Source organism: Hyla sarda, chromosome 7, assembly GCF_029499605.1.
Source record: "Hyla sarda isolate aHylSar1 chromosome 7, aHylSar1.hap1, whole genome shotgun sequence".
NCBI lineage: Eukaryota > Metazoa > Chordata > Amphibia > Anura > Hylidae > Hyla > Hyla sarda.
In genome coordinates, this window is record NC_079195.1 from 59659483 (window position 1) to 59673062 (window position 13580).

General features: G+C 39.3%; 1 protein-coding gene and 1 long non-coding RNA gene across 9 annotated transcripts in view; one reads left to right on the plus strand and one right to left on the minus strand.

Annotated features, from left to right (window-relative positions):
* COL17A1 (collagen type XVII alpha 1 chain) overlaps positions 1-13580 on the minus strand; it is a 67646-nt gene that overhangs the window by 13297 nt on the left and 40769 nt on the right. For all 7 annotated transcript variants that reach the window (XM_056529178.1, XM_056529180.1, XM_056529177.1 and 4 more), the window contains exons 16-34: positions 13534-13572; positions 13088-13267; positions 12418-12609; positions 11253-11291; positions 9958-9984; positions 9569-9595; positions 8568-8630; positions 8310-8414; positions 7517-7579; positions 7100-7135; positions 6547-6600; positions 6044-6079; positions 5915-5950; positions 4063-4125; positions 2159-2194; positions 1982-2053; positions 887-913; positions 168-203; positions 41-73 (exon numbers count right to left, since the gene is read on the minus strand). In XM_056529178.1, coding sequence (XP_056385153.1) covers positions 41-73; positions 168-203; positions 887-913; positions 1982-2053; positions 2159-2194; positions 4063-4125; positions 5915-5950; positions 6044-6079; positions 6547-6600; positions 7100-7135; positions 7517-7579; positions 8310-8414; positions 8568-8630; positions 9569-9595; positions 9958-9984; positions 11253-11291; positions 12418-12609; positions 13088-13267; positions 13534-13572 — 1164 coding nt within the window. The remainder of the gene's footprint in view (positions 1-40; positions 74-167; positions 204-886; positions 914-1981; positions 2054-2158; positions 2195-4062; positions 4126-5914; positions 5951-6043; positions 6080-6546; positions 6601-7099; positions 7136-7516; positions 7580-8309; positions 8415-8567; positions 8631-9568; positions 9596-9957; positions 9985-11252; positions 11292-12417; positions 12610-13087; positions 13268-13533; positions 13573-13580) is intronic.
* On the plus strand, positions 8340-13487 carry LOC130281696 (uncharacterized). Of its 2 annotated transcripts, none has more exons than XR_008846085.1 (4): positions 8340-8499; positions 9206-9304; positions 12080-12149; positions 13073-13487. It is a non-coding gene; the product is annotated as an uncharacterized LOC130281696 (long non-coding RNA). The 2 variants fall into 2 exon arrangements; XR_008846084.1 differs by having other exon boundaries at positions 12986-13120.

The window sequence follows — 13580 nt, forward strand, 5'->3', positions numbered from 1 at the left end:
TATTCAAGGACAAATCAATGCTTTAATAATTTTTACACACCGACGCTGACTCTTCCGGGATCGCCAGCATCTCCTATAAAGTAGAAATAAAAATAATACAATATGGTGAGGTGCTGCTTGTACTGGTACAGCAATAGTCATTATTGTATGAAACACATTTCATTTACCTTTAGCTCCTGCTCGTCCTGGGTTGCCAGGTGGTCCTGAAAATAAGCAGAAATTGAAATTACATTTACAGAATAAATTTGGGGAAACAATGAAAACATTGTAATTGAATTCTATAGTGGTAGAAGATAAATAAGCTGTCTGGATAACAAAATACTTGTGTTAGTGGTTTTGAGTTTATAGATATAGGTCTCTTGATCATGAAGACCACCATGCAGAGCGTAAACAATTAAATATCTATCATTCTGGAGGACCTGGGATGTTTATTTAAATGGCAACTGTGTAATACTTCATTTGTCCTGTGGAGGCACTGCAGGGGAATTGAACACTTGGTGTCCCACAGATGACATGTGATCACTGAGGATCATTTTGTTTCAGAATGCTTATTAGCAGCTGCTCTTACATACTGAAGACCTTAAGATGCATTTAAATATGTCATATGCATTTTAGTTTGGGTTCAGTCCAGTTTTTTAAAAGGGTATCGCTTTTTTATACAGAAAACATCTTGGTGATCAGCTGATTGCTGGGGATCCATCTTCTGAAGCTTATATGAGCAATAGATAGACAGGCCAAGCCCACTAGATAGAGCAGTGGACCCCCCTCTATGACATTAATGTGCCCCCAATACATTATTTACAGTAGATAACACTGTATATATAAGAGTATACATTCCTTTCACCAGCGATATCTCTTCTTAACACAATAGACAGCGTTATATTACCTGGTGGGCCCTGTGCTCCGGGGAGTCCTAAAAATAAAGCACAAACAAGGTAATTGAATCTATTAGTTTATGTAACTAAACAGTAAGATAACTATTGTGCCAGGAGAAGCAGCTTTCTAAGAGGATTTGCTTTTGCTTTATGAATAATACAAGAGACAACTAAAGAGAAAGGATTACGTTGAACTGGATATCTGGTGCTTTGTGGGTCTCAGCTCTTAATTCATTATTTATACTTTAAACTTTCAGTGACATTTTGCGCTGCGTACCAAGGCTTACATGGATAGTCCCAGCAAATAACTATTAATGAGCACTGCCATTTTAAATAACTATTGATATGTCACAGATACATGAGAAAAGTTTTAACCAATCAGGGTCTCAGTGCTGAGACCCTCACAGCTCAGGAGAACAATCAGGAAGAAGTGCGTGTGAATGCGCTTTACTCCCCGACTCTTTGTCTCTCTGCTTCTATGGGACAGCAAGACAAAGATTGCTGAGAACTGGGGAGTAAATCATGCAACCACGCACTTCTCCCAGCTTATTCTCCTGACTGGTATAGGTTTCAACACTGAGACCCCAATCAATAAAAACTATTTACATGTATCTGTGACATGTGAAAAGTTTTTTTTTTTTTTTTAAATGGCTGGTACACTTTGTTGCCTAGTGGCTATGACAAGTCAGATTGGAGGGCATCAGGACTAATCTCGTCTGTAAGATTAATACATTTTACCATTTACCTTCACCTTTCAAGGGAAAGCACATTTCGGATTATTAAACTGGTGAATGCGAGGGTTTTGTTTTCAGACTATGTCTGTTATGTTTTAACATTAATATCTATGATATTGACTGTATAATAATGGTTTAAAATGTAATTTTGTTCAGTCTCTGTTCTATGCTTTTCTTTCTTCAGTTAGAAAGTGGGCGGGGACTGAACAACTGAACTGAACTAGTGATTGGTTAGTGTGAGGAGGGCGGAGGAGTAACATTTAAAGTGACAGTCTAAGAGTTTAATTTTAGACACCGATTCCTTCAAGTTAGTGGCAATGGCAAGGCCCACAATACACAACAAACTCTACAGATTGGTATTCAAAAACTTACCTGGCAGGCCTGGGTCTCCTGATGATCCTGGAGGACCTCTTGGTCCTGGTTGTCCAATTGGACCTTGTTCACCTAAAATCACATGTATACTTAATGAATATAAAGGTTCACGTTGCATTGAGCTCTGGTTTGTATTTCGTGATCTCTCTACTGCCGTGTGTGTGGTTTATTATTTACCTCGTTGACCTTGATGTCCATCTGGCCCAGGAGGTCCTAAAGGGAAAAATAGTAAAGGTAGAAGCATTAATAGGATTTCTAACTAAATATTGTTGCCAACACGCTTTAAAGGGAATTTTAACAATGCAATGCCAATGTAAGCAGCAGGTAGGGTGGCATAAAAAGAATGATGCCCCATCAGACTGCCCACAGGTGAACCCCTCACACTGCCCTAATCTCCAAGATCTCCACATGCTTTTTTATTTTAGAGGTAAACCTGGAGAGGCTACTCCTTTCACATTATTATAATAATTATTATTACTATAATATTGTTAAATCACTACTTAAACTGGTATAAAATATTAAAATAGTCAAAATTATCTTAGCTCATTTGAAAAAATAAATAAATAAAAGGATTTTTTCATTCACACGTACAGTATTCTGCGCAGATTTGACTCTCAGATTTGATGCGCAGGAATTGAAGCTGTGCTCAGTCATTCAGTTTATATTGGAATCTGCAGCAGAAAATCCTGTGCATAATACTGTATGTGTGAATAGAGCATTAATGTAAAAATGTTATATTCCGGGAAATGCATTAAAAACACATGTTATTTCAGCTATGACTAAGGTTGTCGCTTAGCACTGGAGAAACTGGTCACCCATGGCCGAGGATTTTCCTGCATTATCTTCACTTGATGTGTTGGTTTTATTGGATCTTTAGATACTGTTTAGGCCCTTGGTGGAATTTTTTCCTTGCAGTGTCCTGAAACTGTGGTGAGCTGGTTCCTTATCCATTATTATAATAATGTCATTTTGTATTACATCCATAACATCACCCATCCCCAGACATTAAAGGGGTATTCCAGGAAGAAACTTATTTATATATATCAGCTGGCTCCAGAAAGTTAAACAGATTTGTAAATTACTTCTATTAAAAATCTTAATCCTTTCAGTACTTATGAGCTGCTGAAGTTGAGTTGTTCTTTTCTGTCTAAGTGCTCTCTGATGACACCTGTCTCGGGAACCTTTCAGTTTAGAAGAGGTTTGCTATGGGGATTTGCTTCTAAACTGGGCGTTTCCTGAGACAGGTGTTATCAGAGAGGACTTAGACAGAAAAGAACAACCTTAACTTCAGAAGCTCATAAGTACTGAACGGATTAAGATTTTTTTTTATAGAAGTAATTTACAAATCTGTTTAACTTTCTGGAGCCAGTTGATATATAAAACATTTTTTTTTCCTGGATAACCCCTTTAATGCACCATAAACTATTAAGTTCAATGTAATGTACTGACATCTAGTGTGGAATTTGAGAATTGCAGTTTTTCATGATTTTTAGTATAATATACTGCAGTGTTTCCCCATCAGGGTGCCCCCAGCTGTTGCAAAACTACAACTCCCAGCATGTCCGGACAGCCAAAGGTTGGGAGTTGTAGTTTAGCAACAGCTGGAGGCACCCTGGTTGGGAAACACTGACATACAGTATGCACATGACATATAGAACGTATGCACAGTGCCCTATAAAACTAGAACAACAACTACTTGCTGTGCAGGAGACGTAAAATATAACCTTTTCTATTTATAAGACATGGCTGCACCATTGTATAAGTAAAGCACTTTCTGCCTTTTTTCTCTAAACCTCATTCCTCAGGTTCGCTCTGGCGAACAGGACCCTCCCTCCTCTTATTGGAATATTTAGAGTGTAATATTGTAATGTCAGATAATTGTGGGGTTTTTTTGTACCCCCAAAATTGTAAAGTCTACGGAATCTGTTGGCATTATATGAATAAATAAATATAATTTTTATTATTATTGATGATGATAATAATAATAGTAATGTTAGAAGCATTATCATACATGGTCCTGTCAGGTCCGTCTCTGTCATTGTAGAGTTAATAGAGTAGATATATGAGTTCCCATAACCCACCTGCTGAGCCTTTAGCTCCAGTTTCTCCAGTGGGTCCTGGTAATCCTCTTGGTCCTGGTTCTCCTGTAAATAAGAAATATAAGGCTTGGTTACACAGAGAGACAACCAAAGACTTAGAGGGGTACTCCGCTCAGTGGTTTGAAACAAACTGTTCCGAATGCTGGAGCCGGCGTCGGGAGCTCGTGATGCCATAGCCCCACCCCCTCATTATGTCATGCCCCGCCCCCTCAATGCAAGTCTATGGGAGGGGGCGTGACGTATGTCACGCCCCCTCCCATAGACTTGCATTGAGGGGGCAGGGCTATGACGTCACGAGCTCCCGGTGCCGGCTCCAGCGTTTGGAACAGTTTGTTCCAAATGCTGAGCAGCGGAGTACCCTTTTAAGGAAAAATGGAGGTCTATTTGTGGGGAACATCTACAGTCCAGGATCCATTTAAACATCAGCCAATGTATATAATCTATTAATATGTTGCATGCCCATCCTCAATCTACTTAACCACTCTGCATCCAGGACGGTGCTGGGGGGCACCTAATGCAGATAAAAACAGGAATCGAGGTCCAGCGCAGAACATGGAGTTTCTAAATTTTACTGTAGTAAGATCAAACATCAGGCATGGTAAAAGGAATTCATTTGACACGTTTCAGGTGTCCATCACCCTTAATCATACCCTTAATTGGTACGATTAAGGGTAAATAGCACCTGAAATGCGTCACATGACTTCCTTTTACCATACCTGATGTTTGATCCTATCACAATAAAATTGCATATTCTGAACTAGATTTTCATTCCTGTTTCATATTCTATCAGTCTACTATTAGTCCTACATCTAAATATCTTAGCCAAGGCAGGGTTAGCTTTTTGGAAGAATCTGTAAATGGGTTTTATGTGAATGACTGTAATAGGATCATAAAGCATGTGGCAGAGCCCTGTGCATGAAGCCTGTACAGATGTCCAAGGCCGTATAGCACCTTAGTATAGAACCATACAGACTCGGACCAATGCCCTATTAGTAGAGAGATTCTCTGTAGATGCAATGTTTCTGTGGAAGATTACATACATTAGACGTGCAGAGTCTAATAAGAGATTCAGACAGAGAACAAGAGGAAAATCCAGCTCCCAATGTGCAAGTACAATTAAACTTAACATTTACTTCATCCAATTAAAAATAAAATTCCGTGGTGGAAGTGAGTGGTGACATCGAAGTGAAACGCTGACGCATTTCGAGCATAAGCTCTTAATCATGGCAGTGATATTACCGTACTGAGGGGTTTAAATACACATTTGCTAACTGCTCAGTACGGTAATATCACTGTCATGACTTATGCTCGAAACGCATCGGCGTGTCACTTTGATTTTAAAGTGACATGTCACCACTTACTTCCACCACACAATTTTATTTTTAATTGGATGAAGTAAACGTTAAGTTTTATTGTACTTGCACCTTGGGAGCTGGATGTTAATCTTGTTCTCTGCCTGAATGCTACAGGGAAAGGCGGATCCCTGCATCCGTGCTTCCATAATATCATCTGTCTGTGTCTGGAGTCTCCAAGCGGTGAGCTGATATATTTCCCTTCTGTACCTTCTAATAAGAGATGTAAAATTTTTTCCCTGTCAGATTCTTATGGTATATTAGAAGATTTATGGACACATATGTCTAATAGTTTAACAACAAATATGCCTCTGCTACATCTGCACAATTTATATTTTTACTTCATTAATTCCTATAAAGTCTCTGTCTACAGATCTATAAACTGTTTATGCTGCTTTTGCACAATGTAAATGTTTAATAAAGACCCAGTTCATAATTCATAGATATATGAGAGAGTCAAGTCTATCATTTGTTTTACTGACCTGTAAGTCCGCGAGCTCCTTTGTCACCGGTGTCACCTAGAATACAATCATTACACAGCATTATAACAGACGTGAGGAGGAATAATAAAAATAAATTACCAATACCGATTACCGAATATAATTTGCTACCTTTATTTCCGGGCGGTCCAATAGATCCTTTGTCACCTAAGAGAAATAAAAAGAAGGCATTCATGTCAGCGATGCGAGGAATATGCCTTGACAACATCTTTGTGACTTGACTATGTTTCATATTATTATAGCCAGCGGATGGTGCGGTTCTTTTGTAGCTTTTTGATATACAAGTACTTATCTTGGTAACTTCAGTTTTGCCTTTATATATTTAGATTGATGTTGCCAAGCGTATACAAAAAATATACCTTTGGGCTTCATAATGATGTTATACTACTGGGTCTATTTATTAAGGCGGATATCCCATTGGTAATCTAGTATCCTGCATCCATTTATATTAGCTTCATGCAAGATATTCATTTATGTGTATATATCAAGAAAATGAAAGCCTACCTCCGTGTTTCCCATTCTGTGGCCCTCCAGCCATGCTGGGAGTTGTAGTTTTGAAGCAGGTTGGAGAGCCACCAGTTGGGAAACATTGATTTACCTGAATACAATCTTACCTTTAGGCCCTGGTTGTCCAGCTTCTCCTCTGAAACCTTGTTGACCAGGGGTTCCTGATTAAAAAAAATTAAATAAAATCCTTGAATATCACATAAATAAAGATACATATTAGTAATAATTGACAAACTTATTTGTATAGTTCTGTAAGCCATATCACTTTATATTGGTGACTGATCGTCAGAATCGTCTTAAGATTTTTAATTCAAAGTAACCCCAAATTTTCTAAACCTAAAAATATATTCATGGTGGTCAAGGCTTTTTGGACTAATAGAGAGTTCCTTCAAAACCTAAAAAAAAAAATCGATAATATTTTGACTACCTGCAGTCGCCACTATAGGATTTTATACATTGACCTCAATGCAGATTACAACTAAGCTCCCCCTAGTGGTGACTGCAGTCAGACAGAATTTTATCATATAGCATTAGTTGCAGGGAATTGTATATCAGGAAATTGAACATTAGACATTAGAAATCAATGTTACTTATATGTATACTGGTGTCACAGCACTTGAATTTCCTTTGATAAAACATACATTATATGTGGTAACATACCTGGAAGACCCTGAGGACCTTGAAGACCCATTAAACCTGTGGATGACAAATAAAGATTAGTAAATATAACTTATTTAATAATGAAACATATGAAAATGTACTCTTCTCCAGAAGGAAGGAAGCTAATTTGCATATTTTGAACAATTGCCTGAAAAATATGGCTCCATATCACTGATCTAATAAAGAAGAGGCAGTACCACCCAACCTCATAATTAAACAAACTCATTTCATTGGAACAAATGAGGATCAATAATAATTATCCAAAGCTAAGGATTTCCATAACTTCTCAACCCAACTAAAGTGTGCAAAATGGAAGCCAAGTAAATATGATAAAGATCTGGTGATCAACTCTGCCATTATTGCTAATAACTAGCTGAGTAAAGTGTCTAGATACATGCTACTATTTATATATATTACCTTTAAGTCCCATAGCTCCTGGCACGCCTGCAGATCCGGGCACACCGGGTTCACCTTGTGAGCCTGTGGAGCAAATTGATTAGGTTTGAGCTGATGAGTTTATGATTTTTTTAATTTTGAAAGAAAGACAAAATTATAAAGTTAAAGGGGTATTCCGGCACTTAGACATCTTATCCCCTATCCAAAGGACAGGAGATAAGATGCCTGATCGCGGGGGTCCCGCCGCTGGGGACCCCCGTGATCTTGCATGCCGCACCCCGTTGAGAATCGGTCCCCGGAGCCTGTTCGCTCCGGGTCTGATTACTGTCGATCACGGGGCCGGAGCGTTGTGACAACGTCACAACGCTCCGGCCCCGTGATTGACAGTAATCAGACCCGAGCGAACAAGCTCCGGGGACTGATTTTAAATGGAGGGCGGCGTGCAAGACCACGAGGGTCCCCAGCGGCGGGACCCCCGCGATTAGGCATCTTATCCCCTATCTTATGGATAGGGGATAAGATGTCTAAGCCCCGGAGTACCCCTTTAAAGGTGTAGCAGAGCTGTATTTGTCAACCATAATATAGTAGGTGTAGTATGTTTATTGAGTAACATACTGTAATATTCCAGCTGACAAACGAAGCCCAGCCCTGCTAAACTTTCATTATATTATCCCTAATGGTAATACAAGGTGGACAATGTAGACCTTTACCAGTGCATAATCATTCCATCACTTTATATCTGACCATTTTAATATGTAATCGTCACTTAAACCTCTATTTATGCATTTAAGCATAAGTCCATTATATATTATACCTCTGTCTCCCTTTTCTCCAATTCCAGGAGGACCGGGTTCACCACGGGGGCCAGCTGTGCCATCTCTTCCTCTTAGTCCCGGTGGACCTTCAATTCCAGGATCACCTACAAAAACAATGGAAATGAAGCATTCATTTCATAATACTATAAGGTGTAAATACAATGACCCCTAACAAACCTGAAATATAGTGTAAGTATTAAGATTTCATACTTTTGTCTCTTGTTTGATAATATTCCAGTTTTATGCAATGTTCTCACCTGCATTGCCTTTCTGCCCTTTGGGTCCATCTGCTCCAGGATGACCAATAAGACCTGGTGTTCCTACAAAAAAAGAGATTAGAAAATTACATATTAAGAATGGCAGAAGTATAAGCAAGAAACATGAATAAGATCAACTAACAACTAAACCTTTATAAGAAGCAGCCAACATCCTCAACCTACAAAGTTAAAACTTTGTCCTGCTTTACTTAACCTGAAATTTCACCAATAACAATCACTTATTCTGAATAGGAAACCCACATGGATAGCTGCCAATGGAACCAGGGTCGGTTTTATGGCAAATTGGGCCCTGGACTAGAATCAGAGTAAGACACCGTGCTCACAATTTTTAGACAGTAGTTTTTTGTTTATTAAAATACTAACTAAAATAGTACTGACATACAATGCCTAAAAATATGCAAATAATACTATCCCATCATATATTGAGCCTACAATAATCCCATTCAATGCCCCCAAAAATTCCATGATGGCCAATTACTACCACCATATAATACCAAAACAATACTCCCGTACTGTGTCCACATTATACTACATACAGTACATAGCCTGCACAATACCACCACAAAGCAGCGGCTTACTACTGGGACTGACTGTCATCCATTTCAATCCTTTCTTAGACTGCTCCATCCTTGGGAACTCCTAGTCAATGGGCTTGTTGCCTGGTTCCATGGAAGTGTCACCGACAACCAATAAGGTGCAACAAACATTAGTGGAACGTAAGTAAAATATTCAAATATATCTTATAAACTGTTTGGTGCCCCCCAGGTAAGTGGAGCTGGCACATCTTGTGACTGACATGTGACTTGGTTTTTTTCAGTCCCTAGATAGCATAGGGTTGGCCATTTAGAAAGCACATCACATTGCTCCTAGTAATAATAGAGGAGTATCCAGACTGGATAATGGCCTCTCATGTCTATGGGATAATCACACCGTTCTATACTTAGGGGTAGGGAGCAGTTTTCTCACAACTTATTCCTTACCTTGAGGTCCTGGGTATCCTCTGTCACCTGTATGAGTAGAATAAAATTAGATATATTAATCACTGTAAAACTTTAATGTAACCATAAATTGAAATCATCATCTTCCAAGGCAAATGTCTACATTATGTAGGGGCAAACTAAGAGTAATCTGGGCCACCTGAACATTAAAGGCCAAGGGCCATCCAGTGTATCTCTTATACAATTGGTTCATGTAACTAAATTACAAGCCCTGCACTTAGACCTCAATGAAAGAGACTCTGGCTATTGGCTCTCAAGAAGTGACCTATTGCCCAAGTGGTCGATCACCCCTGATATTTTGCTATTCCCAAACTATATCCAGTGACAACTCCCAGTGTACCAAATGAATACAGAAAAAAAAAAAATCTAACCTTTTTCTCCTTGCAGCCCGGAGTCACCTGAAAGTGAACACAACATAATTTGTTAAGCAAAAAAACATGTGCCAAAATGGTATTGTCTTGTCTTAAAAGGGTAGTGTAGCATTCTGTCAATAAAGAATAATGAGTGTGAAATGCTTTCCTATATATATTGCATTTAATTTTTCCAACATTTCAACATTTTTGCTTTCTGTCAGTACACAGTCTTTACATTCAGAGACCTGACTTAGATTTGCACACATAGCTGCTGCTTTGTTATAGAGCATCAAAGTAGGCAATGCTGTGTGAGTTTAAGTCCTCTGGGTTTGCTATAATGCTTCGGTGTTGGCAAAATGTATCATCATTGAGTCAGGTCCAAATCCAGTCCAAATATTAAAGGGGTACTCCACCCCTAGACATCTCATCCCCTATCCAAAGGATAAGGGATAAGATGTCTGATCGCGGGGGTCCCACAGCGGGGGTCCCACCGCTGGGGACCCGCGCAATCTCCCTGCTGCACCTGGTGTTCGGGAGCAGAGCCAGAGCGCTGGAGGATCGTGACGTCACAGCCGAGCCCAACTCGTCACATCATGGCCCTGCCCCCTAAATGTAAGTCTATGGGAGGGGGCGTGATGGCCATCACGCCCCCTCCCATAGACTTGCATTGAGGGGGCATGGCCATGATGTCACGAGTGGGGCGTGACCGTAACGTCACGAGCCTCCGCCCCGCATTGCCAGTCATCCGGCAGGGAACAAGTTTGCTCGGTGCACCGAGATTGCGGGGGTCCCCAGCGACAGGACCCCCGCGATCAGACATCTTATCCCCTATCCTTTGAGTAGAGGATAAGATGTCTGGGGGCGGAGTACCCCTTTAAGTCTGTGAATGTGAGCAACCTTTGGGTTTAAACAAGAAAACAGCCTCTCGGTTTAAACAAAAAAAAACAAACCTGAAAGTTTCTTAGAAAAGTGCAAAACTTTTAAAAACTGAAATGTATTAAAACTAAAATTAAAAGAATTAAAAGAAAATTATCTATATAATGGTCTCACAAATGTGGAACTGAATCATTGAGGACTATATGCATGCAAAATGATAAGTATGTGATGCGATATTACCACCTAGTGGTTTTATTGTAAACAGTCACACAAGGTCCTACATGTGCCATAATCTTGTTTTATGAACTTTGTATTAAGTATTAAGATTTGTACTTGTTAATATCTTTTCTATTAGGGATTTTCTCTCTCCAAAATATACCTACTGAGAAATATTTAGTTGATTTGCAACATTTAATTAGAAGTTTATAAAGTTTTACCTTTCTGTCCAGGGTCACCTTTCGGGCCAACTAATGTTCCTGTTGTAAAAGAAAAATTTAAAATTTATGAGAAATCGAACCAGGATATAACAAACTTTATGGTGATTATGAACACAAGGAACAGTCTTTACTTAAATTATTTAAAACTTTTTAATTCAGGTTTCACCTTTGTGCCCTGTGGGAGCTTAGATTAGTTTAAAACCAAAATCATATTAATTATTGAGAATATAGATTAACAGGTGGGTCCCTTGTTGAGTACAGCAACTGGGACTTTCTTGTAATCAGTCATTATCACTATAAGAGAATAGTTAGGAAAACAGTCATTTTAGCACAATACACTGCATACAGAAATATCACTGGCCATCTGTGTAAGCTATAAGGACTGTAAAACAGGAATTAAAGGGGTACTCCACTGCCACAGCATTCGGAACATTTTGTTCCGAACTCTGGGTGTGGCGGTTGTGACCTCACGGCCATGCCCCTCGTGACGTCACACCACGCCTCCTCAATGCTAGTCTATGGGAGGTGGCTTGCCCCCTCCATAGACTTGCATTGAGGGGGCATGGCGTGACGTCACGAGGGGCATGGCCGTGACGTCACGACCACCGCAGCCCGCATCTAGCATTTGGAACAAAATGTTCCTAACGCTGGGGCAGTGGAGTATCCCTTTAGGCCATTTTCAAAACAGGGAAATCGTAAAGATTTATTGGGTCCTTTTAAGCTACTGCTTGACACAAAGTGACTCCTGGCCACATTAGGAGGTCTTGTATCCTTCATCCATTTTTATGACAAATATAAATTTTCCCCTTTGCTTGCTCACATTGTAGCACATGTGAAAACCACATTAAAATGGTGGCAAGACTAACCTGGAATGAGCCAACATGAACTGCAGCTATGGTATGTATGCCCTGGCTTAATTTACATTTATAACATCATATCATAATATGATTTGTAACTAGGAGGATCATTTCTATAAATTGCAAAGTAAAAAAAAATCCAATAGATATTATTATACAAAATGTGACTGCAAATGCAGCAGAGTTGAATTTGTCATATATATGCTTTGTGTGCCCTTCACAGATGATAAAGTGGTAAATGAAAGTATGGCCAAATGTTCGGCTCCAACTATTGTCTAGGATTAGCAAAGTTGCCATGAATGTATTACCTCTTTCTTGTGACATCTTATCTCTGATGAATAACCATATGGCCTCTCTGTTGTCAGTGCCTGCAGAATCCAATGCGCTGGCCAAATTGAGGTTTGAACTGGAGCGTAATTCCGGGCCTGATTCCAAACGACCCATCTGTGCCTGGCCTTGTAGATTGTCCACACGTTCCTTCAAATTCTTCACGTCCTGCCCTGTATTACAAAGTATAGATTTGATTTGCACAATTTATTTCCCTAAATCATATACATGAACCACAAATATTATCTTGAAATGTTCAGTATTGGTGATACATTTCTCCTGACATGTCTGCTTTGTTAAATACTTGAACCATTTTCGATGTCAATGGGGTGTGTCTAGACACTGGTACTGTCAGCTTTCACTGATGTGTATTTACTCAAACAGACATGGCAGGAGAGCTGATAGGCCCATAACTATGCAGTAACTGTATTAACGTAGCAATCCATAAGTGCCCTTTAAAACAAACTTTTCAAATTATCACACTTATTTGTTACTAGACAAACCTTGTAGTTCCTTTTTTATGTTTAAGTAATTTGTCTTTATTTTTAGATTTACATACAGTATATATGATAAGCTATAAATGTATGTAAAAAAAAGAATACATTATCATATCGTATTGCATCTGATAAACACCAGAACTGGATCACTTACACAAAGATATGAGTCCAAAGAGCAATCCCAGAAGGAAGAGTAGACCCAGGATCAGACCGAGTGTCCACATCCACCATTTACAGCAAGAACCACATGGTCCACAGGCGCTGTCAGTTCCACCGTCTCTTCTCTCCACATAGTGATCTGCTCCAGCCTTCAAGCCATCAACCCGATGAATTTCTGTGAAGAACAGTATATTATGTATCTATCCAATGTCAAATTCTGTGGTATATGCTGACAACCCAGGAGAATGAGATACTAACATTGTGCCACACAGTAGTAAAGACCAATGGGGATACCATGCATAGGTATATAGGCTCCTAAATAGTCTTATGGAATTTGCCAATATTGGGGTCTGTCCACAATAATATTTGATAGAATGATAATAAACTCCATTTCAACCTGTTTTCTGCAATTTACTTTTTACCTTTTTTTAATTTCCTCACCTGCATATGTGGCTTTCTCTTTTGTTGCCTTTAAACCACCTGAAAAA